Genomic DNA, 26767 nt, shown 5'->3' with positions numbered 1-26767 from the left:
AAACATAAAAGAGATATTACTTGTACTTTTTCTTAGGTTTTGCTGTTTTTCTGTTAAACTTGTTGATAGTTTTATCATTTTATGGGATTATCCCAAAAGGAAAACACAAAATCTGTGCGTTAAAAATATCATACCCAATATAGATATTTAGCAATTTATTTCTATTTAGTGATGATATAGCAAAAACAAAACTCTATTTAAACACAAGTAATTGAGTTTATATGAACTATTCAAGAAGATGAACGAATGTATAACCAACAAAAGCTAAAATGTTTTTTAAATTACAGAACCCATAATTTAATGACGTTTTTTTGGCCTCCGTGGGAAGACAATAGACCGTGCTAAGAGTGAAAGCATCATTCTTCAAGTTAGTAGATTTCTCTTTTCAAATGTCATGTCCAGGGTCTCTCTGTTTTCTACGTATTGTTGTTTTACATGGGACGATGATGATGATCAAAGTCATCTTCTTCAGAATTACTGGGAATCGAAGTCGGGCTTCGAAGGATATTCAAGTCCTTGCAGCTCCGGCATTCGCCTTAGATCTTCTTCTGAGTATCCTGGGATGAACCAGTATTTCTTATCCATTCCAAATACCTAAAAAGTGAATCCCCAAATAAAAGCCATTAACGTGAGGGAGAAGAGAAAAGAACTTGTAACTTTGAAGTGATATATATTAAGATGGAAGAAGATATAAAGCCATCACTTAAATAACTAACCTGTTCAAAGTTTTTCTTTCTACCAAGATCATACCGCCATTTTGTACTGGTTTTCTTCTCATATGCCTGTTCAAGACTCAACACCAAGAAAGTTGTGATGAGAATTGAGACAAGAGAGATGAATGAAATGAGAATATACCCAATTCTCTTTTAAGCAAAGAACGCTAAATGCTTTATCTATGGAATGCCCGGAGAAAATGTAAAGAGTCCAAATAAAGAAGCTCAGAGATTTAACCAGGGTATGCACAGAAACTGTTAAGAGCATCAAGACCGATATCCTCATTTATGCAAAGGGAAGCTCAACACTTTACCTATGGGATGCACCAAAACTCTAAAGACTCTCTCATTTATGCAAAATAAACTTTGAGCTTTGGCCATGGAAGTACCTTAACTTTAAAGATTACTTTCAAGAAAAAAAAAATTTAAAAATGAATTACCTCAATAGTTGTGGTATTGCCAGCCACCAACGAAATGTGCATGATTAAGAAACCCATTACGCTCAAAGCAAATGCTAAGTTCAAAACTGTTGCATGATGAAACAAGGTGAGATTACTTAATAGATGAAACCAAACACACGAACGACTGTCTACGTATAATGAATGTCTGAACATACCGAATGCAAGAAAAGTAGTTGCAAGAGTGCCCGGGGTTCCAGGTATTTCTTCATCACTAAAGAAGGCTATGAAGTGCGGCATTAGAACCAAAGTCACAAGAGTCGTCTCTAAAAATGTGTAAAACTGCATCATTTTAAACACACAAAAAGTTGTCACAAGAGGACTAGATTAAAGCTGAAGATTCTATAAACACTAGTGCAAAACAAACTTACCAAGAAAAGAAGAAAATACTTATAATTCAGTGCTCCAACACAGTTAACAACCCAAACGCAATGGTGATCCATCTTCAACACACACCGTCCACCTGAATCGATGTAACACAATCAACCTCACGATTCAATTTCAAGAATCTATACAAATGGTTTAGAACAGAGAATCTGAGAAAACTTACAAACAGAACAATGATGGCAACGGGAAGGTTTTGGTTGATTGCATTTTCTACAAAACCGAATCCTCGGGTTCGAAAGATCAGGCTGTAAACCGACAAACTCCAAACTATTTAACGGATCAGATTCACCTCTTTCTTCATCAATAGCTGGTCTCCAATTAGGAGGCACAACACCAGGATCAGTAAAAACAACTGAGAAATAGCTCCACAAAAGCATCCCTAGCTGCAGCAAATAATCCACATTCTTGGCTAAATGAACAAAACCTCCATCTAAAAGAGAACGAGACCACACATCTAAAGCAAAAAGAACCAAACTTTGTTGATCGAATTGACTAAAGTATGAAGCTTTAACCAATAATCTAAACCAATGACCAAGAGAAAACCCCATATCGAAAGAAAGATTAAAGATTCTACTTACTAGTAAATGGAAGAGGATTAGGATACTAAAAGCAGCAAGCGAATCAAGCCCGCCTTGAGATAGTGCCGGTCCATAATTAGTCAAAACGACAGCGTAATAGGTAACACCGACAACACCGAGGACCAAAAGGATCATGATCGATCCGAGACCTCGTAAGGCCGTACAGAATTTGAATACGTTCCACGCCATTGCAGTACCAGATCTATGCATAGTCAAAAGCACTGATCGATTACAGAATTAGTAAGAAGAAACCCGTTTCTACTGAATATCAAGAGGTTCTCTCCTTGAGGGTCGATTTCTTGCAGCTGGAGACAAGAGGAAGACGGGTAGTGAAGAATGATAAATTCAAGGCCAAGAATAGAAAGTAGATGTTTATGGGGAAACTAAGGAGGTCTTGTGCTTGCTAGGGTTTTTATCTGGAAACAAAATCAAAGGGGTTTAAGGAATACAATTAGAGTGATAAATTCCCAGATGCAGACCCCATGAACATGGGATGGACTATGAAGAAAATGGAGCCTGAAGAATGAGACTTTTTCTCCTTCTTGGATTTATTTTCCGCTTTTGGAGCTAACAAGAAATTGCAGACGAAATACAGCTTTGTAATTTAATGACTTTGAGTCAATTAGTGTCTTTCAGCTTCCAAATTGTATAATAATCTGATTTTTTTCCTTTACTTTTATTATTGCGTATGCATTTTGCGAGTTGCCGTTGAAATTGTAATTTCGCTCTTTTTCTTAAACTAGAACCCAAAAAAAATTAGAGAGAATGACTTATGGAAAATTATAAAAATACTAATCGCCCACCGTGGGGCTCGAACCCACGACCACAAGGTTAAGAGCCTTGCGCTCTACCACAATACTAAAATGCGTATGCATTTTGCGAGTTGCCGTTGAAATTGTAATTTCGCTCTTTTTCTTAAACTAGAACCCAAAAAAAATTAGAGAGAATGACTTATGGAAAATTATAAAAATACTAATCGCCCACCGTGGGGCTCGAACCCACGACCACAAGGTTAAGAGCCTTGCGCTCTACCAACTGAGCTAGACGGGCTTGCTGGTAAGACCTCTAAAACAATATTAAATATTATTATCTTTACCGATTTACTACTAAGACTTTTAAAACTACGTGACGTTTAAGAACGTACTGCGTGCTGTTTTACGAATGCAAAAAAATTGGCCCATTGGGTGGACAATAGACTGAGATGAAAAAGACCATGAAGCCCTCTTCTTTTAGTTCACATTTCAAAGAGTAAAGAAGAGACTCAGAGCTTCTGAAGATGGCTTCCATGGCGTCACCTACCACCTGCTTGTACCGCATGAGTCGCCGTAAATGCCGGAAGAATGTTTTTTCCAGTAGTCGACATATCATTGCTTCGATTTCAGATGACAATCATCCAAAGCCAATTGGTCGAAGGTACTCTCTCTCGCTTTCTCTTTTCTTCGTTCTCGATGGAACCAAGTCACTAATTTCAATATTTCTTTGTATGAAACTGGAAGAGAGATAATTCTTAGGAGCAGTGAATTAGCTATGATCGGAGCTATTTTCCAGCTCAGGTACGTTTTTTTCACCGGAAATCTCGGCTTACGTGTGGTCATGGTAACAGCAGCGAATTAGATGATGAAATGTTTATGATTGGTTCAGTGGGGAAAAACCGGATTATCTTGGAATACAGAAGAATGAGAGGTTGGCTCTATGTCCTGCGACAAATAACTGTATATCCACTTCGGAGAGTATCACTGATCAAGTACATTATGCTCCACCATGGTAAATCAAAGAGCTTTGTATTCAGATTTTGCTCTTTTGCTTTGAAGATTTTGTCATCAAACACTTATTCCTGGTGGGCAGGAACTATAATGGAGGAAGGAAAACACCTGTGAACAGAGAAGTTGCAATGAAAGAACTTCTTAATGTGGTAAGAACCTTGAACACATATTATATAGGTTAACTTGTTGTTACGGAGATTTTATCACCATTGTTACAGATTAAGTCGACGAAACCGGACAAATTCACCCCTCGGATTGTGGAGAAGAAGGATGACTATGTTCATGTGGAATATGAAAGTCCAATCTTAGGGGTAAGTAGAGTAAGTTTTCTATTGTCTCTCGTAATCACAATAGCTAAACCCTTTGTTGTTTGTGGTTTTGCCCTTGATAGTTAGTAGATGATGTTGAATTCTTGTTTCTTCCGGGGAAGAAGTCGACTGTAGAGTATCGATCTGCATCCCGTAAAGGGAACTTCGACTTTGATGTGAACAGAAAGCGAATAAAGGTAAGAACTTGGATCGTGAAATATCCATGATAATGCAACCGACTAAATACTAAGGGTTAATCTGCTTTTCATTTTTTATTCTTTTAATCTATGGAGGCACTGCGACAAGAGCTAGAGAAGAAGGGATGGGAATCGGAGAACAGCTTTTGATTATGATTAAAAAGAATTGCCATATTCTTGTAGTCTGTTATGTGTAAGATGATATTCATGCACATGCCATATGTAAAAACAAACATTGTCATAAATGAGAGAAACAGTGTTTGACACAAGGACTTGAGTGATTCATACATGAGGAAACACTTTTGCAGAAACCTCCGACATGAGTCATGATTAAGCAAAACATAAAACCCACAGAGCAGTTCAAGATAACCGAGGGAGCCTAATGTTGAGAATAAGAAAACCAGAGGTAAGAAGAGTGTTTCCAACACTCATACGCACGATAGTAGCTCAATCTTTCCTCAGGTCCATGACCTCCCTCCTTGCACCATCAGCCTTAAGAACCATAATCTCGAGCTTGTCCCCCTTTTACAAGCAAACAATCCAGAAAGCACAAGTCAGGCAAAAAATTCAAGAAAATGCTAGGATAGATTCAGCGAAATGTTTTTGGTGATATCTTCAACTAGATGCAGATGGTGTGAGCAAATAGGCGAGCTTTTGCTAGAGTGGTGACTAACGAAGACACAAAATGGAAAAACTTACAGTGTAGATATCCCTCTCTGTGGCAGATGCGAAAACAGTTTTGACCAGGTCAACTGCTTCAGCTTCTGAAAGGGGTGTAATCGAATCCTACAGAAACAGAAGTCGAAAAATAAGCAACTGAATGATTCTTATAATGCGTAAAGCCAAAAAAACGAAGGATATCAACAAACCTGTGCAGGTAGCAGAAGTGGGCTTGGAGACTTGAGCTGGTTGTCAAGGAATGGCATGATGAGTGTGGAACCAGAACCTTGAGCACTGTATCCAACCTTCTCATATGATCCAACAGCGTCATAAGTGAAGACACACCCTTTCCCTGAATATTTTCAAGAGGAAGATCACACAATTTACCTCCTGCTACAGTCAAAGTAAAATGGCAAGCCAGAATGAAAAAAGAAGAGAGCATTTTACCTTCCTCGTCAAGCCCTCCTAGAACATTAAAGGCGTAGTAAGGGAAAAACCGCTTGTAATAAAGCGTGTTAGAGAGAAGCTGGGCCATTGCAGGACAGCTCATTTGCTTGTTGTGCTGATGCTGATAAATCTGCACGACACCAAACACATTGAAAATACTCTTACACAAGTCTTTTATCTTTTCAAAGAAATCCGATATATGCAAGGGAAGAAACAAATTTGTTTAAACGAACAAAGGAAACCTCACCATGTGTCTGGATGTGAGAACCTTCTGCAATGCTTTCACATCAGCCTGAAATCCCGAGGAAGAAAGCACAGCCTTATCTGCTCTGAAGGATTAGAAGACGAGAACAATTTAAGAACGGTCTTACACGTTAAAACATATGAAAACACATCAGAATTCTATCGTTAGAATTTATAGAGTTTGCATACTCTATAATTCGAAGAACTACACACACTGTATATAAAACGTAAGAACACAAATAAGCCAAGTATTGAGCCGGATTACAGAATACAAAGTGTAATTACAAGAGATACCATGTACTCAAAGATCACAAGTACATTTTTATAAGTCTTGGGAAATGACAGAAAATCTACTTCATCTCAAGCCAAATCTATCTCTGAATTACACGATGGTTTCCTCCAGATCTACGAACCATCGATTGCAAAAAAACAAAAACCCAGAGAAAAGGAACAAAAACCCTAATAAGCTTGAAAGTGAACTGTTTCCAGCACAGAGATACTGCTCCAAAGAACCAAAAGTGGGGAATTTGACAGAACAAAAGTGGGTGTACTTACAGATTATGGATTTTGAGTAATCGCGACTAAGGATACTGTAACCGGTAGACATCCGGGTATCGGCGGCGATAACGCAGTAATCCGATCCAGCGATGGCCACACATGTTCTGGAAAAACAATACACCGATGAATACAGAGCAGTGAACTGTAATACAGACGCTCAAACAGTAAATCAGAAAAGAAGACACAAGTCGAAGAAATCAAAGAGAGACGATCCCTACCCTCCATTGTTGTCATACGGCGACCAGTTGGCGTGCTGCTTCGTCATGGCGATGTGGATTTGAAAGAGAGCAAAAAAAACACCTAGTTTGTTTTCGATTTCAAGAAATTTTATTTTTGGGATCTTATTAGCTCTGTTTGGCTTTGTAAACAAGAAAAGGGAGGTGGAGACGACGATTACAGCTGGGATTAAATGGACTTTTAACAATATCATAATGGGCTTTCTAATGGGCCTTAATTTGGCTTCCAATTCCTGAGAAGAAAAAATTACGCCGTTTGTTCTTTTCGATCTCTCTCTCCGTCTCTCGCACTCGTAAGCTTCTTCCATTTCCGTATTAGAGTCTGATAGTCATAGTTGTTCCCGTTCCATTGTAGTAGAAAGTAGAAAGTAGAAACTTTACCCTAGATTAGTCGAGATCTAGTTGTTCGCTGTGACGTTAGAAACCCTAATTTTGAGGGAGCTGTGAGAAGTCTGATGTTGTGCTACTAAGTCACAGAGTACTCTGTCAGGATTCATTTGAAGGTGGGTTCCTCAAAAGAACAATTCTTTCTCTTTCTGTCTCTCTGTCTCCCTCTTTTCTTTCTTCAACTCTAGTTCTTTCTCTCATTTTCTCGTCCTAGTTTCCCTGACTAGTTGCATTTGTGGAAGTTGGGAATTTAGGGTTTTTGAGGTGTGTATAGAATAATGGAAGCCCTGGTTGTTGACGCTGGCTCGAAGCTCCTGAAAGCAGGAGCAGCGATTCCTGACCAGTCCCCTGCAATGATAATTCCATCTCAAATGAAACGAATGGTTGATGATGGGTCTTCTTCAGCTGATATCTCAACAACTGTTTTTGAGGATGTCACTCTTGACCCTATTGAAAGGGGGCTTATCAAAGATTGGGATGCTATGGAGGATCTATTGCGATATGTTGTCTACACTGGCCTTGGATGGGAGGAGGGAAACGAAGGCAATATACTTTTCACAGATCCATTATGTACTCCCAAGGTCCGTATCTCGACTGTTTCTTAACCGAAAGGATAAACTAGATTTCTTTTGGCGTCTCTTTTCATTTCCATAATCTTTTTTCCATTGGATGATTAAAAGAACCCATTTTGTTCTTAGTAGTACCACATTTAAGTAGTACAGTCCTGTTGTTTTAATGTTTGGAGACCTAATTTGCTCTGCAAATGTTTGTTTTGGAGCAGGCTATTAGGGAGCAATTGGTGCAATTGATGTTTGAAACTTTCAATGTCTCTGGATTTTATGCATCAGAGCAGGCAGTGTTATCCCTTTATGCTGTTGGACGGATCTCCGGTTGCACTGTTGATATTGGTCATGGGAAGATAGGTATATTAACTTGTCTTTGTTAATAATCTGCTCTTACTATGTGTGTCTTTTCTCATCTTCTCCTCTTTAATGTTTTTGTCGTCAAGTGCCTAAATATTGTGATGTATGTCCAAGATTTCGTGTTGAGTCGTTTTATGCCTTAACAGACCCTTTTCCACATCCTGAAGCATTTTGTATACCAGATAATTGTGTCCTGTACGTTGCAGTACATTTGCGATTCCTTGTCTTTGTAGCTGGGTTTATTATCAGGAATTATCATGTTATGTTTTGATGTTTCAAACTTTACTGATTTGTCTGTCTCATAGTTGTTAATTGTGACTCTTTCTTGGTGTAACCAGATATTGCTCCAGTTCTTGAAGGTGCTGTGCAGCACATTGCCTCGAAAAGGTTTGAGCTCGGTGGAACCGAACTAACAAAATTATTGGCCCAAGAGCTTGGAAAGTCCAACCCGTCAATCAATCTCAGCATGTCTGATGTTGAAAAACTGAAGGAGCAGTATGCAAACTGTGCTGAGGACGAGATTGCTTACGACAAAACCAAATACTGTGAAATCGAGCAGCATACACTTCCTGATGGACAGGTTTCTGTGACGAATAATTAAGATTGTACGACGTCCATTGCCTTGTATAACAACAATATCATGTTCTTATAGGTGATAAACATTGGGCGAGAAAGATACTCTGTTGGTGAATCTCTGTTTCAGCCATCGATATTGGGATTAGAGGAGCACGGAATCGTTGAACAGCTTGTCCGGATTATCTCCACAGTCTCATCTGAGAACCACCGTCAACTCTTGGAGAACACTGTACTTTGTGGTGGTACAACCTCCATGACAGGTAATAAAAGCTTACAATTGTGTGTGTGTGTTGATGTTTTTGGGCGTGAAAACTGAAGGGTTTCTGTACAATGGCTATTGACAGGATTCGAAAGCAGATTTCAGAAAGAAGCAAACTTGTGCTCATCTGCAATCAGGCCAACGCTGGTGAAACCGCCTGACTATATGCCAGAGAATTTGGGGATGTATTCGGCTTGGGTAGGAGGAGCAATACTAGCCAAAGTGGTGTTTCCACAGAATCAGCATGTTACTAAAGCTGACTACGACGAGACTGGACCATCGGTGGTTCACCGGAAATGCTTCTGATCCCCGAATAGACCAAAACGTTTGTAGTTGTGTTGTAGCTAAGGATTGTTTTGTGTTTTTGCTATATGTCTAGGTTTATCCCTTATCATTTAGACACATCCGAATCAATCTATGTACTTTTAAGCAGCTTACAGATTTGAAGATGTGGACCAGTTTAAGTACTGATTGCCTTGTAAGCTTATAATCAACTCTTGAATCTTAGAAAAAATCTAGACGAATTGTTGAACGTTTTATAAAACACAAAAAGTACAGTAATCGAAACCGTACACCCAGGTTGGATTTTCTAAACGCAAAAGTTTTACAACCGTGGGAAATGTACGTATTAAAGTGAGAGAAAATGTGAATTCAAGCGGGAAATAACAAACGCAAAATGTCAAACTATTCAAGTGAGAAAGAAAAAACGCAAAATACAAAATGTGTTTTGCTGTCAATTTTTTTCATCCAACGAAGTACCTCTGGTTTGAGATTTCTACAAAAGCAGTGAACCAGATCCATTTTTCTAGCTCGGTTTAGCAAAACCGGCCCTAACCTCTTCAAACGAATACTCGACAACGTCTTCTTCACCCATCCTCTTTTCCACTGCCGCGAACGAAGGAGTGAACGGCGTTGTCACCTCCGTCATAGCGACTGAAGCTGCCGGAGTGGTAGGTACAGAGATAGGAACCGCCGGTTTTCTGTTCACTTCGTTGGTCGTAGGTGTCAAGATTCTCTCCTCTATAGAAGATGACTTTGTTGTGTAAGCATCCTTGTGATCTTCTGGGGAATTCAAGATGTTGGAAGTAACAGGTGAAAGAGGCTTCCTAAGCATCGGAGATCTCCCTTTGTTCGTCACAGCTTTTCCTGCAGCCGAAACGTTCTTTGATCTAAGACGTTGACCAGGAAGCTCTGAGTTCCTCCTCCCTACACATAACGACACAATTCTCTTAACATATATATCTATCTATTGTAAACCATACTCTTGTGTTATTATAATGTACCTGAAGGATTAGGAAGAGTTGAATCTCTTCTACGATTAGCATTCTGGTCAAAGAAATTATACTTTTTGCTATTGAATGTTGTTGCCTTCTCAGGCTTCATGCCTTGAAGCATGGCACCACCAAGGGATAGTTTTCTGTTCATGCCAGCAGCTACGGGAGTTCTCAGAGGTTTCTTTCCGCTTTTACTTGGGCTTGGTTTTGACCCGTAAAGAGCTTCCTGTTCTGTGATGAGTTGTCCATTGAGTTTCTTCAGATCCTGAAATAGAAAAAACAACAATGCCAAATTGCTAACGTTGTTTTTTTTGCGCTCAAATGCTAAAAAGTTTGGTTACTTGAAAAACTAGTTTCCCTTACTCTTTGTCTCTGTTTTTCAAACTCTTTCTCTTCCCATAGAGTCTTGTACTGCTCAAGCATCGATAAAACTCGGACCTGAACAGTTTTCAAGGGAACATGTCTTTGTGTAAAGATGTTGATATTGATAAGTATGTCGAACAGAGACATTGATCAGTAAAGACACTTACACCATCATATAAGAATTCATTCCCTCTTTCATCCTCCCAAGCATTGACTTTGGCGGTCAACGCCTCCACCATCCCTGCATCAGTAGAAGCCGAAATCAATGGAAAAAATATATCAGGAAGTTTCAGGGAAATCAAAGTTATGGGTTGTGGGTTTTGTAATATAATCTAGGGATCAAGAATGTTACCAGGAAGTTTATTGACAAGAATACGGGCTTTTTCTGCACGCTTCAATGTAAGATGAGCTCCTCTTCCGGCATTGTACCTATTATCATCCTAAGAATCCAACAATGTTTAGAAAAAATGCTGAAGCAGACAAAATAGCTTGAGATTTATACGTCTTACCCGATTGTATTCTTCGAGCCAAGACTCTTCTTCACATGCTGACATCCATTTCTCCACTTTTTCAAGAATCTCCTTCCTCCTTGAAGCTTCCTCTTTGACCTTTGCAATCTCGGAGTCAATTTGCTCTAACAACTGTTCAGGATCCTTGAAACCTAAAAGATGAAAGGAACCCTATTATTAGCATACATTTCTTGAGTTGCTCATCAAAGTGATCTATTATTCAGCACATTTTTCTACAAATGGATTACCAGATTCTATAGCTTCAACTGAAAAGTTTTCTGATTTCAGAACTTGGGGGGCCATGTGCATCTTCCTTGATATCTCCTCAAGCACGAGCTTCTTTCTAAGGATCACCTCTTTGATCTTAGTTGTCTTGAGCTTGCTTAGCCTAATGACTTCATCCTCAACCTGTAAAAACAAACCCACATTATAAAAAAGATGGTCCCTATACTGTTACAAACGTATAAACTACCAATATAGGAGAAAACGCAGCAAGCTTTTTTCTTTTTCCTTGTGCACTCACGCGTTTAATAGAAGCAACAGAAAGTATGTTGGCCTCAGTAATTTCAGACTCGGACAGAGCAATGCTGCAGGTGACATTGTGAAATATCTTTTGCTCTTCCGCAGGCGTGTCCAGCAGATTCCAGAGCTCCAACAGAGAGACTGCAAGATCTTGAACCTGGAAAAACAAGTGATAATAGTCAAACCTTAAGCACATAGAAATTTTGTTCACTACGTATCAAAAAGAGTTCAGACTTCTAACCTTCTGCATTTTCTGTAACTTGACCTCTCGTAGATTCTCAATCATCATATCCAACTTATCAAGAGTACTTCTGCTCACATCTCTGGTGTTGGAATCAACCAGAGATGGATGTATCCCTCTTATCATTTCCTTGAAATCTTCACCAAGAACCGAGCACAACAAGTTCAGCGTTTCCAGTAAACGTTCTACCTCTTCCAATCTTTTACTCTATAATTCGAAAAGAGTCAAAAATGTCAGAAAGGAAAATAGATGCAGAGAATCTTATAAGTATCTTGAGATCAAACATGAAAAAAGTAAAGCCAACCTTTTCATTCTGAAGTTCAGCCAATTGCCTACGCAATTCCTCCAACTTCTGAAGAGAAATATCGGTCTCTTCTGCAGCAAACTTCTTCAGATAATCTGTTGGATTTCCAAGTTGAAATGACAACGTGAGTAACTGATCGATAACTTCCTTAAACCGATCCATTCTCTCGGTTTTCTTTTTGCGCAGTCCCTCTAATTGCACATTAACGTTCTCAAGCTCCTCCTTCAAGTTTTCTCCCACCCTGCTGTTAGACTGCAAGAATAAAAAAAAAAAGCACAAGAAATGGGAACAACGTATCATTATGTATGTGCCATAACTTACACACAGAAAGAAGAGAAGTTATTAAAACACTTACATGAATTTCTTGTCCACCCATAGAAGAACCAATGGCTGCAATTTCTGCTCTCCCCATAGCGATTTCTTTCAGCAGATTTGCTTTACACTTACTAGCTTCTTCAACTTTTTGTTTATAAACCGAGAGACACTCCTTCTCAATGTCAGCCAAAGCAGCATCCTTTTCATCCTCAGTCTCTCCCATTTCATTCCATATTTCCTGATATCAGAAATGGTAAAGTTTTACATCAAAGCCAAGAAATAAAACAAAAGATTGGCGACGAGAATGTGAATAATATCAAACCTGTAATTGGCGAAGCAAGATTCCACATGTAGTCTCGATTCGCGAAAACTGCTCCGCTGAATTCCGCATCATGGTGATTAAAACCTGCAGACAAAAAGTTCCCAATCAAGCTTCCGATTTTGAATACCATGAACCGTGAAATTTGTTCCGTACTAACTATGAAATCAGAGAACGCAAAGCGAGTTTCGTACTATCAAAGTCGACTATGAATAGTTTCGTAAGTCTCTGCGTCGTCTAAACTCCAAATCCAGATTATACAAGAACCAGATAATTGAGAAAAATCGCAATGGCTACAGTCATGAAAAAGTCAAGATTTTTTGACATTTACAAGAGAAAAGTGAGAAATATAACGTACCTTCGATCAAAGATCAGCGCCAAGAATAAGAAGTTTGGGCAGTTGGAGAAAGAAGTGATCAACGCTTTCGAGAGCCAAATTAGGGTTTATAAGTGTTGGGAATTCGTCAGGGTAACGGAAGTACAAATCAAAATTTGAAGAGGGAGCGGGAGGAGGGTCCGTTACGATCCGAGGCTCACGACTTTTGATGACGTGGTTTTATCTGAGCCGTTGTATTAAAATCGTCTTTCCTTTTTGTACTTTTCTCCTCTTTTTTAACGGACCAGATTTCGTAAGGAACAATAAAGCCTTCGAATTTTAAAAGGAGCTGTTCCGATTTTTTGAATTATACTTGGCTCCATATTGATCCTAAAAAATAAATAAAAAATGGTAACCGGATAATCAATTCAAAATATATTAAAACACACATAAATTATAAATTATCAGATCTTTTCATATTCTATCCCATATTCCCATCATTATGTTGACATTAGGCCTGAGAAAAAACCCGGATCCGAATATCCGAACTGGAAACGAACCGAAATAGAAGTACCGAATCCGAACCGAAATTTTTTAAAATATCCGATAGATTTTAAACTCTTATACCCGAAGAACCGGAACCGAACTAGTACCAAACCGAGAACCGATTGGATACCCGAATTATCCAAAATATAATTATATATCCTTCTAAATATTAGTTTTTTTTTTTTGATATTTTTGATATTTGGTATATATTTCTGGTTTTACAGATATATTTTCTTTATTTTTAGGACTTTTGGGTATATTTTTAAGTTTTGATATATATATTTTTGAATTTTTGTTATTAAAAAAGTGTGAATCAAATTAAAAATTTGAGGCAAAAGATCCGGATCCGATTATCCGAACTGGAACCGAACTGAAATAAAGATACCAAACCCGAACCGATATTTATAAAAATATCCGATAGATCATAACTTTCTCTACTCGAAATATCCAAAACCGATTGGTTCTGAATCGAAACCGCACCGAATATCCGAATGCCTAGGACTAGTTGATATACTATTTTTCTAGTTTCAACATGACACTATTTTTGCTCTATCAAATGAGATTAAAATATCTCTCCTTCGTAAAATATTGTGTTTGTCTTTTATCATTTGTTTTTGGCGAATGGCCATCCAGCAAATACCGATATTTTGACATACCTTTTGGTATTATCCGACATTGACTACCTACGAAAGTTAATAAAATAAAACATTTTTAAACGATTTCGTATGCATGATTGATTCATTTGTGTTAGGAGGTACATGTACTGTTAACTGTTTAAGTCCATACAGAAGCATTCGAACATAAAATATTTACGATATAGTTCGGATAAGTTTGAAGAATTTTAAGACCTTATTAAGTGGACAGATAATGTGGAGTTGTAAATGTAGCGTTCGTTTTATGTAAATACGTAATTGTTAGTTTGTTAGCATAACCCTTTAGAAAATTATGTTTAGAACTTTATATCGTCGAATAAACGTTATCCTTAAGCCTAAAGTATTTTTGGATGTTCGACATGGTTAAAACTTTAGATTTTCATGTATCAAGTGATTAACCTAGATTTCGGTTTGTAAAAGTATGCAAATACATCAGTTTGATATGTATAAAACGCATTCCAATCAGGTTACAATAAGGTACATGATTTAGATAAATTAATAACAAATGATAACTTAATTTTGCTTCCAATAACAAGTTAGATTTGTTCTTTATTTTTTGTTGTTGCAACTTGCAAGTATGCATTTTCAGTTGTTTGTGAGATTTAACTTTTAACTCCACTCAGCATATCATAAAAACAAGCTTTATTATTTGTTACTGCGTTTGTAATGTTAACAAATACAAAGGAAGCGGTATCTCTTTTATCCTTGCGGTTGGAGGTTACTACCCACAACTTATAATTCATAGTTCATAAAAATTATCAGGAGTTTGGATACCAAAAAACGAGAAGAGCTCAGGAAAAAAGACAGACGAACCATTCTGATATTTATGAAAATAAGAAGGAAAGACCATTTATGTGGAAACAGAAATTGAGAGGAAGAAGACGAGAAGACTTAGAAAAGAAAAAGAAAAAAAAGACACGAGATATAATAAAATAAAAATAAAATGCCCTTCGGACTTATCAGTTCTGTCAGACCAAGCCTGCGCTTCTTAAAATGCCAAATAATTGAAAAACTTAAATAAAACAAAAAAACACATAAAATTACTCAAAAATCCTTCTTTTTCTCTCTCTCTCTCTCCATCGTCGCCTCCATCTTCTTCCTCTGCTTCTTCTTCATCCTCCTAATGAATCCTCACAAAACCGAAGAAGATCTGTTCCACCATCATGATCTTGGCCCGACAGACACAATCCTTCGATCGCAACCGTCCATTCACCAACACGACCACCACCCCCACCACAATCCCGAAGACGATCCCGCGTTTTCTCTACCGGAATTCGTTCTCTTCCGTTCCTCTACATCCGGAGACTCCCCGGATCACTCCTCCGACGAACAAGACGATGCGTCTCATCCCCGTGCCGAAACCCCCAAAATTGCTGCTTCGTCAAACCCTAGGGTTTTGAGGGAAGGAAGAGCTGATACTTTTATCAGCCCCGAGCCTCATATCTCATCTCAGTTCTACACATTCAACGCAGATTCTCACTCTCTCATGATCCGATGTCTCCGAGAAGGCCGTCTCGCTACGCCGGCGGAGATCCGCATCGCCACGCCAAGGTCCGTCCTCAAGTCATGGCGCTCCGTCTGGAAGGATCGAAACGAAGACACGGCGTACCTCACGGCCTGGAAACGGATCCAAGACAAGCTCACCGCACGCCTCGATCCAGCCTCCGGTAACGAATTTCTCTGCTTTAAAAACAATCCCCAGCAATTCGTCTCCCACATTAACCAGTGGCAAGATATAGTCATGGGATTCCACGGTGATGGTGATTTGAAACACCTAGGGCCTAAAGAGACTATTGAGCGGATTAAGCAAGTCTGGACCGTGGGTGCTAAGCTCTATGGGATTCCCGAGAGCTTTATTAGGGTTTGTGTAGCGGCATGCGCTATCTGCAATGCTGTCACTGGTTCTGGTTCGAGGAACAAACGGCGTCGATTTGAGTATACAGAGTCTTTTGATGTGCCTGCCAAGGATGTTCCCGATAGGTTGCAGCAATTGGCTGCTAAGCATAAGGTTGTGCTCTGCATTAGGCAAAAGTATATTAGGTATAAGCCATTTATGGCAGAGGTTAAGGATTATGCTTGTCATAGAGCTGGAGAGCCTGCCTCAATAAAGAAGTCTAGGATTCTGAAGAGGGAGCCTTATCAATCAAAGAGATGCGGTTGTGGCTTTAGGATTAGAGCTATTGTGCCCATTACTAACTACAATGAAAAGGACAAAACTTTTGTATATCAGGAAGAAGGAACAGCAGTTTTTAAGCTTTACGCTGTCCATTCCGGACACGAGCCTGGGGCAATGGACGGAAATGCGAGAATCATGCATCGGGTTGTTGGTCATAAGGGGTTTTTGGTGGATCAGGATACAGTTTATGGAGTGAGGGAAGACTTAGAAAATGAAGGGATTGGATTGATTGGGAAGGAGGATGGTGGAGATATGCATTTTGCTGTCTTGCATCAGGTGCAGGAACTAAGGAGTGAACTTGGCACTCTAGAAGGAAAGATTGGGAAGATTCCACAAGAGATGTTGGGTTCAGTGTCCAGAGAGTTGTATGAGATGCTCAACAAGATCAGGAATATCGGTGATGAGGGTGTTGCGGGAACAACGGGCTTGCTTTCTGACAAGGCACACTCCGACGAAATACTTGTTGGAGATAACGATTTAGCACATTGGAGTGACCATCACCATGAGCATCTATATGGAGATGGGAAGGATGCAAAACTTATTGAAGATGATGAGGACAGTTTTGGGAGGAGCCTTGATGATGTTGTTCCTTGGGAACAGATACGGCCACCATCAGGGTGTAGAAGTCCAAAGGATCTCTTGTCTGAAACATGTAAGCCTGAGAAATGGTTAAAGTGCAATGACTTTGATGAGAAGAGCATTCTGAATTGTGAAGATTCTAAGCTAACAAAACCGATGAGACACAATGAAGGTTTAGTAACAGATGTAGGGCTAGTTGGAATACAAGTCGATAGCTTCTATCAAGAAAACTCCAAATGGTATGATTCTCCATGTGGTTTGGATTCAAACACGGACTGTGAAGACAATGGATTCAGACACGGGGAGATTTTGTAGAAACACGGTAAGGTTCTCATTGTAACCAGTTTCTAACTCTATCTCACACATCTTGTTATGCATATCAATCCCCAATTTATGACTGGGGATCAGATTGTATATTTGTGTATTCTATAACACGGCTTCAGGGGGTTTTTGTTTGTTTGTATGTTGTAGGGGGTTTCTTTGTTATGTGGTTATGTAAAGTGAAACCCAGATTGTTTCTCTGCATATATAACATTGTTAGTTTATTCAACCAAGATTATTGTATAAATGATCATCTTTCGCTCCCAAATTATTTGTATATATACGTCTTATGGTTTCTCGGAAATGACCTGGAACAAGCCTCGTTCTTGATATTGTGAGATTCTTGTAGAATATTTGCTTTTTTCCAAACTGTTGAACATTGATGCAGGTTTAGTCGAACCTGCTCTAATGAATAGATTTGTAAATGTGTTGCTACTATTTTTCTGGACAGTGACAGAGTTAATTCAGGGCATTACTTATGCCGCATAATTGAGGGAACTAATTAGGGTCGAAATTTCATTATGTTTGGTTGGATCAGAAACGAGGTTCTATTAACTTTAACTTGTCCAAGATTATGAATTAATTTAGTCGGTTAACATTAGCCATCCCTTAACTTTATAAGTTTATAAATTTGAATGTGAATGTGTAAGATAATAATACGTATGGTTTTGTGCCGTTTTAAAAATATAAGTACACCAGACCGGGAACAGGCTACGAATATCCCGGCGGTCAACAGCTTAGAAACGCCGAATTGTAAAATGTCCAAATTGGTGTCGGGATCTCCCTCAAATTACTACAAGTGGCCCTCCAAGTCCAGTGTCAACTGAAGGGTATTTTAGTCATGTCAATGCGAATTTTTATTTTTCATTTCGATGGCAGAAAAATCAAACTACGACGCGATCTGAAGTTTTCCGTCTCATCTACCTCTTTGCTCTGTACCCTGCACAATTTCTTTTGCAGCGGTTTGAGTCAGACACGCTGAACCAACTCGTCGTCGTGGATCCGACGTCAGAGCTCCGACGCAACTCGGTGAAGAGGCTATTTCTTCCCCGTGTCTGTTCATTTCGCGTGGTTCCAGATCTGTCTAAGGTTGAGTCGCTGAGCTCGCCGTGAAACTGGGAATGGCTTCCTCGGAAGCCGATTCCCGATTGAGTCGAGTCGTGACACCAGCTCTAGAGAAGATCGTCAAGAACGCGTCGTGGCGGAAACACTCGAAGCTCGCTACCGAATGCAAAGCTGTTATCGAGCGGCTAAATTCGCCGCAGAAATCACCACCTCCGTCTTCATCTGCTGACCCCGAGCCTGAATCCTCTGTTCCCGGTCCACTTAACGATGGTGGTTCGATCGAGTACTCGCTCGCCGATTCTGAATTCATCTTCAGCCCATTGATCAATGCCTGTGGCACTGGCCTCGCGAAGATCGTCGAACCAGCTGTCGATTGCATTCAGAAACTTATCGCGCATGGCTACATTCGTGGTGAATCGGACCCCTCCGGTGGAGCGGAGTCCCTCCTTCTTTTTAAATTGATTGAGTGCGTTTGTAAATGCCATGATTTAGGAGACGAAGCCATTGAATTACCTGTGCTTAAGACTCTGTTATCCGCAATCAACTCCATCTCGCTGAGGATCCATGGCGATTGCTTGCTCCTGATTGTACGTACTTGCTACGACATTTACTTGGGAAGCAAAAACGTGGTGAATCAGACGACTGCCAAGGCTTCCCTGATCCAGATACTGGTGATTGTATTTCGGAGAATGGAGGCGGATTCGTCAACGGTCCCAATTCAGCCGATCGTAGTGGCTGAGCTCATGCAGCCGATTGAAAAATCAGATGCGGATGGGACAATGACGCAGTTCGTTCAGGGTTTCATCACCAAAATCATGCAGGATATCGACGGCGTGTTGAACCCGACAATGTCAGGATCAGTAGGCCAAGATGCGTCATTGGGGACTACCACAGTGGAGACTACGAATCCAACGGATTTGTTGGACTCCACTGATAAGGATATGTTGGACGCTAAGTATTGGGAGATCAGTATGTACAAGTCGGCTCTAGAGGGAAGGAAGGGAGAGCTAGCAGACGGCGAAGCTGATAGAGATGATGATATGGAGGTTCAGATAGAGAATAAGCTGCGGAGAGATGCCTTCTTGGTATTCAGGGCGCTTTGTAAGCTGTCCATGAAGACGGCTCCAAAGGAGTCTTCGACAGATCCACAGTCAATGAGAGGGAAGATTCTGGCTCTTGAGCTGTTGAAGATCTTGTTGGAAAATGCTGGAGCTGTCTTTAGGACAAGCGAAAGGTATCTTCCTGTAACTAAAATGTTTGCATACCTCATTTGCTCTTGTTTGAGAATGTAAGAGCGAATTCTAGGTGCTCTTAATTCAGATTCCTATTGTACTGATGAATTGTCATCTCTGTTGAACAGGTTTCTAGGTGCTATCAAGCAATATTTGTGCTTGTCGTTGTTGAAGAACAGCGCTTCTACCCTTATGATTATCTTCCAGCTTTCTTGCTCTATTTTCATCAGTCTGGTTGCAAGATTTCGGGCTGGATTAAAAGCGGAAATTGGAGTTTTTTTCCCCATGATCGTACTTAGAGTCGTGGAGAATGTTGCCCAACCTAATTTGCAACAGAAGATGATTGTTCTTCGGTTTCTTGACAAGCTTTGTTTAGATTCACAAATTCTAGTTGATATATTCTTGAACTACGATTGTGATGTCAATTCATCAAACATATTTGAGAGGTATGTTGTGTCCCTTAATGCATCGTTGTTCAGAGTTTTAGTTTTGATGAGGTGAAAGTTATTTGCGTAATTTATGTTTTCTCTGTATGATAGGATGGTCAATGGTCTCCTTAAAACGGCTCAAGGGGCTCCTCCTGCTACAGCTTCAACGCTGTTGCCACCTCAGGAGGCAGCTATGAAACTTGAAGCCATGAAGTGCTTAGTAGCCATATTGAAATCAATGGGAGATTGGTTGAACAAGCAGTTGCGGCTGCCAATTTCTAATTCGTTGAATAAATCTGAAGCACTTGAGATCGATCTGGGATCTGCAAGTCCCCAGTTGGCAAATGGAACCGCTGATGAATCTGCTGACGGATCAGATACTCATTCTGAATCTTCAGGAGGTACGTCTGATGCTCTGGCCATCGAGCAGCGCCGGGCTTACAAGCTCGAACTTCAGGTAAGAATGTACAGATGTTTGGGTACTTGGCAGATAATTTAGAAGAGTGACATCCGATTATTGTCCTGTTCTCGTTAATTTTAATTTAAATGTTTGTCCCAGGAAGGTATTTCTCTTTTTAATCGGAAGCCAACAAAAGGCATCGGGTTTCTCATCAATGCGGGTAAGGTGGGTGAGTCTCCTGAAGAAATAGCAGCTTTTCTCAAAGATGCGTCAGGGTTAAATAAAACTATGATAGGCGATTATCTTGGAGAAAGAGAAGAGTTACATTTCAAGGTGATGCATGCGTATGTGGATTCTTTTGATTTCCAAGAGATGGAATTTGATGAGGCAATAAGAACCTTTCTTGAAGGTTTTAGGCTGCCAGGAGAAGCACAAAAGATTGACCGAATCACGGAAAAGTTTGCTGAACGTTACTGCAAATGTAATCCTAAGGTGTTCACTAGCGCAGACACAGCTTATGTTCTTGCATATTCTGTGATCATGCTCAACACTGATGCCCACAACCCCATGGTGAAGAACAAGGTTCGTTTCATTCATTATCTATGTTAAACACAGTTATGGAAGTTTGAGGTCGAATAATGATGAGGTTCTTTGTCCGTTTCTTTTCTTTTTGGAACATATAGATGTCTGCCGATGACTTTATTAGAAACAATCGTGGAATAGATGACGGAAAAGATTTACCTGCGGACTACATGAGATCGCTGTATGAAAGGATAACAAAGAAAGAGATAAAGATGAAAGAAGATGATTTACCTTTGCAACATAAACAATCCACAAACTCAAACAGAATGCTTGGTTTGGATGGTATATTAAACATAGTGATTCGTAAGCAGGGGGGAGAGTCATATGTGGAAACAAGTGATGATTTGATGAAGCACATGCAGGAGCAATTTAACAAAAAAGCTCGTAAATCGGAGTAAGATCATTCACTCTTCCTTGTACTAAAAGTTGTTAACAACCTTTTCCATCATGGCTCTGTAACACAACATAGTCAATGCAACTCGGATCTACTCTCCTGAACTGTTTCCATCCTTTAGGCATCTTTTAACTGATGCAGTATTCCAATTTACTTTGTGATTGCAGGTCAACCTACTATCCTGCAACAGATGTGGTTATTCTCAGATTTATGATTGAGGCTTGTTGGGCTCCTATGCTTGCTGGATTCAGTGTGCCACTAGACCAGAGTGATGATTTGATAGTGATCAACCTATGTCTTGAAGGCTTCCACCATGCTATCCATGCAACTTCGTTGATGTCAATGAAGACCCATAGAGATGCTTTTGTGACTTCACTAGCGAAGTTCACTTCACTCCACTCCCCAGCTGATATCAAGCAGAAAAATATAGAAGCCATTAAGGTTACTATTACTTCATTAACTATTACGTACTATTGTTTTTAAATTTTAGTAGCCCCCTTATCGTCCCCCTACCTTGCTTTACCGGAAAACATGTTATGTATCTTGGATATCTCTTCCTCATCTTACCTCGTACTCTGTCTATTCCTTGTGTTACTTTTATGGCGATAGCATCTCCTTCCTGCTCTCACTGTCCCTTGTTCCCCTATAAATTTTTCTGGGTCCCAATTAACATTGGTTGTTTTCCAGGCGATTCTCAGACTTGCTGATGAAGAGGGCAACTATTTGCAAGATGCCTGGGAGCATATACTAACCTGTGTTTCCCGTTTTGAGCAACTACATCTTCTGGGAGAAGGTGCTCCTCCAGATGCCGCTTTTTTTGCTTCCAACCAAAATGAGTCAGAGAAATCAAAGCAACCGAAACAAAATGTACTTCCTGTTCTGAAAAAGAAGGGTCCTGGGAAAAACCAATATGCAGCTACAGGTGTGTTGAGGGGTTCATATGACAGCATGAGTCTTGGCGGAAAAGGTTCTAGGAACGTGAGACAAGAACAGATGAGCAGTATAGTCTCTAATTTGAACTTGTTGGAGCAGGTTGGTGAAATGAATCTGATATTCGCACAGAGTCAGAATCTGAACAGTGAAGCTATAATAGACTTTGTTAAAGCTCTCTGCAAAGTCTCTCTTGATGAGTTGCGGTCTCCGTCTAATCCACGCGTTTTTAGCCTCACAAAGATTGTTGAGATAGCGTAAGAACCGCCTAGTTTCTATCCTTTCTTTTCCTTAGCATTTTGGAGTATATAGCCTGACATCTTCTATTCGTAATTTGTGACAGGCATTATAACATGAACCGCATAAGGCTTGTTTGGTCAAGCATCTGGCAAGTGCTATCGGGTTTCTTTGTAACCATTGGATGCTCGGAGAATCTTTCTATTGCAATTTTTGCAATGGATTCTTTGCGCCAGTTGTCAATGAAATTCCTGGAACGGGAGGAGTTGGCTAATTACAACTTCCAGAACGAATTTATGACACCCTTTGTCATAGTTATGCGTAGAAGTAATGATGTTGAAATCAGAGAACTTATCATCCGATGTGTTTCTCAGATGGTGTTGTCGCGTGTAAATAATGTTAAGTCCGGATGGAAAAGCATGTTCATGGTAGGCATTTATTCTATTTCTCTGGTAACCACAGTTATTTAAGAAGTTTTTGTTTACTTATGTAATCTCACAGTGTGTTTTTTTATTTTATTGCAGGTTTTCACCACAGCGGCATATGACGACCACAAGAATATTGTACTTTTGTCCTTTGAAATTATCGAGAAGATTATTCGAGAATATTTCCCATACATCACTGAGACAGAAACCACCACTTTTACAGATTGTGTGAATTGCCTTGTTGCATTCACCAATAACAGATTTAGCAAGGATATCAGCCTCAGTTCCATAGCTTTCCTCCGGTACTGTGCAACAAAGCTTGCAGAAGGAGATCTTAAATCACCATCAACGAATAAAGACAAGGAAACTTCTGGAAAGATTCCTCAGTCCTCTCTCCACACAGGAAAAAGCGCGAAACAAGAGAACGGAGAGTTTGTAAACAGCAATAATCAGCTATACTTTTGGTTTCCTTTACTAGCAGGTATAACATTATTGAATAGTCTCTACGTTAGACATTTTAAAACTACCTTTTTCGCATGTGCTAGCTGAGTTAAAAATTCTTATTCATGTGTTTCACCTTCCTATGTCTAATTTGCAGGCTTATCAGAGCTTAGTTTCGATCCAAGACCAGAAATCAGGAAAAGTGCACTACAGATTCTGTTCGATACCTTACGCAACCACGGCCACTTATTTTCTCTGCCATTATGGGAAAAAGTATTCGAATCTGTGTTATTTCCTATATTTGACTATGTACGACATTCTATTGATCCATCTGGCGAAGACGAGTCTGCAGATCAAGGAAGTTATGGTGATGTGGATGAGCTTGACCATGATGCCTGGCTCTATGAGACTTGCACATTAGCACTACAGCTTGTAGTGGATCTCTTTGTAAAATTTTACAGTACAGTGAGTCCACTTCTAAAGAAAGTACTAATGCTTCTTGTGAGCTTCATAAAGAGACCTCACCAGAGCCTTGCAGGGATTGGTATCGCTGCGTTTGTTCGTCTTATGAGTGATGCTGGTGGCTTGTTTTCTGAAGAAAAATGGTTAGAAGTAGTGTCGTCTTTAAAAGAATCGGCGAAGACGACTTGCCCAGATTTTTCTTATTTCCTCAGCGAAGAATATGTGGAGAGAAGCCAGAGAAATGCTCACAGCATTCAGAACAGTAATGCGGAGTCTGTTGCTTCAATTGGCTCGGATAGTAATGGAGAGAGTCAGAGAACAGCAATTCGTCTTTATGCCGCTATCTCTGATGCTAAGTGCCGAGCCGCTGTTCAGCTTTTGTTGATTCAGGTCAGTTCCTCTTCAGGCATTTGCGTTTTCCTTTTTATGTTTACATGTTATAATTGTACTGTATGTTCTTCTAAATGAACCCACAACCCTTAGAGAACTGTTTTAATCAAAATGAATTGTAAGTTGTAAACTCAATAGCCAAACATGAACATGAATTAGTATGATTGTAATTTGTTGTAATGTTTCTTATTTCAGGCTGTGATGGAGATTTACAACATGTACAGACCTCAGCTTTCAGCGAAAAGCACATTAGTCCTGTTCGACGCATTGCACGGTGTAGCGTTACATGCTCACAGCGTAAACAGCAACTCGGTACTCCGTTCAAGACTACAAGAACTAGGACCCATGACACAGATGCAAGATCCTCCACTTCTTCGTCTGGAAAACGAGTCTTACCAAATCTGCCTCACATTCTTACAGAATCTCGTTACAGACAAAAACAGAGAATCAGAAGAAGAAGAGGAAATAGAATCGTTTCTAGTTAAAATCTGTCAAGAAGTTCTCAACTTCTACATCGAGACTTCTTCTTCTGTGAAAAAACAACAATCAGAATCATCACGAGCTAGCGAGTACCGATGGAGAATACCTCTGGGATCAGGAAAACGAAGGGAGTTAGCAGCAAGAGCTCCTCTGATAGTTGCAACACTTCAAGCAATTTGTACATTGGAAGAGGCATCATTTGAGAAGAACCTGAAATGTCTGTTTCCACTTCTGGCTAGCTTGATTAGCTGCGAACACGGCTCTACTGAGGTTCAGACTGCTCTTGCCGACATGCTGGGCTTATCAGTTGGCCCAGTTTTACTCCAATGGTGCTGATTTTTGGTGCTTTTTTTTTTGTTGCCTGTCAATCTTTTATTTCGGCTTGTCTTTATAGAGCTCTCTCTTTAAATCATCGGTTCAATTATAAAACTCGCCTAATGGACTTGATGTGTTTAAGTCCTCGTAGGCCCAGTAATTACAAACTTCTCTTTTATCATTTATGTTGGCTTCCAACTATACGACGCCATGTTTGTGATTTTGATTAGTGTTACCTGGGTCCCACTCCAATTTCCCATGACCCCGCACATGCACGCCTTTTAATAAAAGTCCCATAAGATTGCTTCAATTTTTTCAACTCTTGATAATTGTCACTCTCATGCACTTAGACGAAGAAGAAGAAGAAGAGGGAAAAAATGGATGAGGTCTCTCGCTCTCTTTCACCGCCTTCCTTTCTATCAAAAGATCTTCACCTCCATAATTTTCACCATCAATCCTCCAATCACCAAATTCTCGGCCTAAAACGCGACCGACAAGACCACATCGTCAACGACCACTCTAATTCATCCGGTAAAGACCATGCCACAACGACTACTCCCTCAGGAGAAGGAGATAAGATCATTAAGAGAAGGCCACGTGGTAGACCCTCTGGTTCCAAGAACAAACCCAAAGCACCGATCATTATCACACGCGACTCCGCAAACGCCTTCAGATGCCACGTCATGGAGATAGCCAACGGCTGCGATGTAATGGAAAGCATAAACGTGTTCGCTAGACGCCGTCATCGTGGCGTTTGCGTCTTAACCGGAAACGGCGCCGTTACAGACATCACCGTCAGACATCCCGTCGGAGGAGGAGGCGCGGGCTCTAACGCCGTCGTTAAGTTACTGGGACGGTTCGAGATTCTTTCTCTCTCAGGTTCGTTTCTTCCTCCACCGGCTCCGCCAGCTGCGTCTGGTTTAACAGTTTACTTAGCCGGTGGTCAAGGTCAAGTGGTCGGAGGTAACGTAGTGGGACCGCTTATGGCTTCAGGTCGTGTCGTGATTATGGCAGCTTCGTTTGGAAACGCAGCTTACGAGAGGCTGCCATTAGAAAAGGAGGAGGAGGATGGAAACGCGACTGTTGCGGATGAATCGCAAACGCAAACGCAGAAGCAGTTAATGCAAGATGCAACGCCGTTTATTCAAGGGTTGCCTTCGAATATCATGAATTCTGTTTCACTGCCAAGTGAAGCTTATTGGGGAACGCAACGACCGTCTTTTTAGATTATCCTTATTCTTTATATATATACTTCTTATCCAATTTTTTTTTCTTTCTAGATTATCCTTAATATTTATAAACTTTCTTCTTCTGCTTCTTTTATTTTGTTTATTGTTCTTTTTAGCTTCCCAAAAATTTTCGCATGGTATGAATTTTTTAATGTTTGAGCAGTGCCTGAAGCTTTTTGGCAATTCTTTGATCGGGCCGTAGCATTGTTGAATCGGATAAAGAATTTATTTTGTAAACCGAAACGCAATGATATAAGGGTTGGTTAGTGTTGGGCTTTGTGTATAGGGTTAATATTGGGCTTTATGTATGAATAATGAGAGTTGATTTCGAATTGTTTTGTGGAAGTAAACAATTAGATGCCTCCCAGTAATGAGTAATCCAGTACTCAGTTAGTCAGTAGCAGCATTTGCGTAATCTCTGCTTTCTGAGATAAGTTTGCAGGAGCAAGATTTGTCCATTTCACCAAACCAACATCTAACGCCTTGACGTGCGTGGGCCGAATATTAACCCTCTAAGCCCAAATTCGATGGTTTATATTCTATGGCTTATTGACTCACATGAAGCCTAATTACACGCTGTTCAAACAAAAAAAGAGCCTAATTACACTTGTTCGCTTTTGGATATC

At 40.0% G+C, this 26767-nt stretch overlaps 8 protein-coding genes and 1 non-coding gene across 10 annotated transcripts; 5 read left to right on the top strand and 4 right to left on the bottom strand.

Moving 5' to 3' along the window:
• Nucleotides 1-160: 160 nt before the first annotated feature.
• Nucleotides 161-2688, bottom strand: LOC18019775 (probable protein S-acyltransferase 14). The gene is made up of 7 exons (XM_006402479.2): nucleotides 2137-2688; nucleotides 1722-1941; nucleotides 1543-1634; nucleotides 1330-1453; nucleotides 1154-1239; nucleotides 717-782; nucleotides 161-594 (listed from the first exon to the last, which is right to left on the bottom strand). Exons 1-7 carry the CDS (start codon nucleotides 2344-2346, stop codon nucleotides 475-477), a joined length of 918 nt encoding a protein of 305 aa, XP_006402542.1. The 5' UTR covers nucleotides 2347-2688; the 3' UTR covers nucleotides 161-474.
• A 425-nt stretch (nucleotides 2689-3113) lies between these two features.
• Nucleotides 3114-3186, bottom strand: TRNAK-CUU. Its single transcript has one exon. It is a non-coding gene; the product is annotated as a tRNA-Lys (tRNA).
• A 181-nt stretch (nucleotides 3187-3367) lies between these two features.
• On the top strand, nucleotides 3368-4673 carry LOC18019776. Its single transcript, XM_006402477.2, has 7 exons — nucleotides 3368-3549; nucleotides 3633-3689; nucleotides 3778-3900; nucleotides 3982-4048; nucleotides 4118-4210; nucleotides 4291-4404; nucleotides 4501-4673. The coding sequence occupies exons 1-7, from the start codon at nucleotides 3413-3415 to the stop codon at nucleotides 4552-4554; spliced, it is 645 nt and encodes a 214-aa protein (XP_006402540.1). The 5' UTR covers nucleotides 3368-3412; the 3' UTR covers nucleotides 4555-4673.
• Nucleotides 4585-6693, bottom strand: LOC18019774 (proteasome subunit beta type-1). The gene is made up of 7 exons (XM_006402478.2): nucleotides 6531-6693; nucleotides 6306-6416; nucleotides 5759-5840; nucleotides 5512-5641; nucleotides 5274-5416; nucleotides 5104-5190; nucleotides 4585-4926 (listed from the first exon to the last, which is right to left on the bottom strand). Exons 1-7 carry the CDS (start codon nucleotides 6575-6577, stop codon nucleotides 4852-4854), a joined length of 675 nt encoding a protein of 224 aa, XP_006402541.1. The 5' UTR covers nucleotides 6578-6693; the 3' UTR covers nucleotides 4585-4851.
• Nucleotides 6694-6847: 154 nt separating this feature from the next.
• Nucleotides 6848-9183, top strand: LOC18019773 (actin-related protein 7). Its single transcript, XM_006402475.2, has 6 exons — nucleotides 6848-7051; nucleotides 7190-7516; nucleotides 7717-7858; nucleotides 8197-8438; nucleotides 8511-8694; nucleotides 8779-9183. The coding sequence occupies exons 2-6, from the start codon at nucleotides 7214-7216 to the stop codon at nucleotides 8997-8999; spliced, it is 1092 nt and encodes a 363-aa protein (XP_006402538.1). The 5' UTR covers nucleotides 6848-7051; nucleotides 7190-7213; the 3' UTR covers nucleotides 9000-9183.
• A 34-nt stretch (nucleotides 9184-9217) lies between these two features.
• Nucleotides 9218-13006, bottom strand: LOC18019772 (65-kDa microtubule-associated protein 4). 2 transcript variants are annotated; one of them, XM_006402473.2, is made up of 13 exons: nucleotides 12899-13006; nucleotides 12544-12627; nucleotides 12262-12459; nucleotides 11907-12158; nucleotides 11603-11809; nucleotides 11363-11518; nucleotides 11088-11247; nucleotides 10840-10991; nucleotides 10683-10770; nucleotides 10498-10571; nucleotides 10331-10405; nucleotides 9977-10232; nucleotides 9218-9899 (listed from the first exon to the last, which is right to left on the bottom strand). In XM_006402473.2, exons 2-13 carry the CDS (start codon nucleotides 12613-12615, stop codon nucleotides 9499-9501), a joined length of 2091 nt encoding a protein of 696 aa, XP_006402536.1. In that variant the 5' UTR covers nucleotides 12616-12627; nucleotides 12899-13006; the 3' UTR covers nucleotides 9218-9498. The 2 variants fall into 2 exon arrangements, with proteins under 2 accessions (XP_006402536.1, XP_024012953.1); XM_024157185.1 differs by lacking the exon at nucleotides 12899-13006 and adding an exon at nucleotides 12735-12807.
• A 2084-nt stretch (nucleotides 13007-15090) lies between these two features.
• Nucleotides 15091-17337, top strand: LOC18019771. Its single transcript, XM_006402472.2, has one exon. The coding sequence runs from the start codon at nucleotides 15179-15181 to the stop codon at nucleotides 17123-17125; it is 1947 nt and encodes a 648-aa protein (XP_006402535.1). The 5' UTR covers nucleotides 15091-15178; the 3' UTR covers nucleotides 17126-17337.
• A 915-nt stretch (nucleotides 17338-18252) lies between these two features.
• On the top strand, nucleotides 18253-25093 carry LOC18019770 (brefeldin A-inhibited guanine nucleotide-exchange protein 2). Its single transcript, XM_006402471.2, has 11 exons — nucleotides 18253-19430; nucleotides 19557-19874; nucleotides 19968-20313; nucleotides 20416-20838; nucleotides 20940-21232; nucleotides 21400-21673; nucleotides 21920-22419; nucleotides 22506-22827; nucleotides 22924-23305; nucleotides 23423-24117; nucleotides 24313-25093. The coding sequence occupies exons 1-11, from the start codon at nucleotides 18253-18255 to the stop codon at nucleotides 24931-24933; spliced, it is 5352 nt and encodes a 1783-aa protein (XP_006402534.1). The 3' UTR covers nucleotides 24934-25093.
• A 60-nt stretch (nucleotides 25094-25153) lies between these two features.
• On the top strand, nucleotides 25154-26329 carry LOC18019769 (AT-hook motif nuclear-localized protein 18). The gene has a single exon (XM_006402470.2). The coding sequence runs from the start codon at nucleotides 25290-25292 to the stop codon at nucleotides 26136-26138; it is 849 nt and encodes a 282-aa protein (XP_006402533.1). The 5' UTR covers nucleotides 25154-25289; the 3' UTR covers nucleotides 26139-26329.
• The last annotated feature ends 438 nt before the right edge of the window (nucleotides 26330-26767 follow it).

This window comes from Eutrema salsugineum, unplaced genomic scaffold (genome assembly GCF_000478725.1).
Source record: "Eutrema salsugineum unplaced genomic scaffold, Eutsalg1_0 scaffold_19, whole genome shotgun sequence".
Classification (NCBI taxonomy): Eukaryota; Viridiplantae; Streptophyta; class Magnoliopsida; order Brassicales; family Brassicaceae; genus Eutrema; species Eutrema salsugineum.
The sequence above is the reverse complement of the archived record's forward strand: the minus strand, read 5'-3'. Positions and strand labels throughout refer to the sequence as shown.

Bases quoted from the DNA above. Each gene is read 5' to 3' on its own strand.
- LOC18019773 (XM_006402475.2), top strand. From the start codon at position 7,214: ATGGAAGCCCTGGTTGTTGACGCTGGCTCGAAGCTCCTGAAAGCAGGA. The intron at 8,439-8,510 runs GTTTCTGTGACG...ATGTTCTTATAG, and splicing joins ATACACTTCCTGATGGACAG to GTGATAAACATTGGGCGAGA. The intron at 8,695-8,778 runs GTAATAAAAGCT...GGCTATTGACAG, and splicing joins TGGTACAACCTCCATGACAG to GATTCGAAAGCAGATTTCAG.
- LOC18019774 (XM_006402478.2), bottom strand. From the start codon at position 6,577: ATGACGAAGCAGCACGCCAACTGGTCGCCGTATGACAACAATGGAGG. The intron at 5,642-5,758 runs GTGAGGTTTCCT...GGTGTCGTGCAG, and splicing joins TTCTCACATCCAGACACATG to ATTTATCAGCATCAGCACAA. The intron at 5,191-5,273 runs GTTTGTTGATAT...CTGTTTCTGTAG, and splicing joins CACTTCTGCTACCTGCACAG to GATTCGATTACACCCCTTTC.
- LOC18019771 (XM_006402472.2), top strand. From the start codon at position 15,179: ATGAATCCTCACAAAACCGAAGAAGATCTGTTCCACCATCATGATCTT.
- LOC18019772 (XM_006402473.2), bottom strand. From the start codon at position 12,615: ATGATGCGGAATTCAGCGGAGCAGTTTTCGCGAATCGAGACTACATGT. The intron at 10,572-10,682 runs GTAACATTCTTG...CTACTGATGCAG, and splicing joins TCTTGTCAATAAACTTCCTG to GGATGGTGGAGGCGTTGACC. The intron at 10,406-10,497 runs GTAAGTGTCTTT...AAAACTGTTCAG, and splicing joins ATGAATTCTTATATGATGGT to GTCCGAGTTTTATCGATGCT.
- LOC18019776 (XM_006402477.2), top strand. From the start codon at position 3,413: ATGGCTTCCATGGCGTCACCTACCACCTGCTTGTACCGCATGAGTCGC. The intron at 3,690-3,777 runs GTACGTTTTTTT...TGATTGGTTCAG, and splicing joins GGAGCTATTTTCCAGCTCAG to TGGGGAAAAACCGGATTATC. The intron at 4,405-4,500 runs GTAAGAACTTGG...TAATCTATGGAG, and splicing joins TGAACAGAAAGCGAATAAAG to GCACTGCGACAAGAGCTAGA.
- LOC18019770 (XM_006402471.2), top strand. From the start codon at position 18,253: ATGGCTTCCTCGGAAGCCGATTCCCGATTGAGTCGAGTCGTGACACCA. The intron at 20,839-20,939 runs GTTCGTTTCATT...TGGAACATATAG, and splicing joins ACCCCATGGTGAAGAACAAG to ATGTCTGCCGATGACTTTAT. The intron at 22,420-22,505 runs GTAAGAACCGCC...AATTTGTGACAG, and splicing joins ACAAAGATTGTTGAGATAGC to GCATTATAACATGAACCGCA.
- LOC18019769 (XM_006402470.2), top strand. From the start codon at position 25,290: ATGGATGAGGTCTCTCGCTCTCTTTCACCGCCTTCCTTTCTATCAAAA.
- LOC18019775 (XM_006402479.2), bottom strand. From the start codon at position 2,346: ATGCATAGATCTGGTACTGCAATGGCGTGGAACGTATTCAAATTCTGT. The intron at 1,240-1,329 runs GTATGTTCAGAC...ATCATGCAACAG, and splicing joins AACTACTTTTCTTGCATTCG to TTTTGAACTTAGCATTTGCT. The intron at 595-716 runs GTTAGTTATTTA...TTCACTTTTTAG, and splicing joins GAAAGAAAAACTTTGAACAG to GTATTTGGAATGGATAAGAA.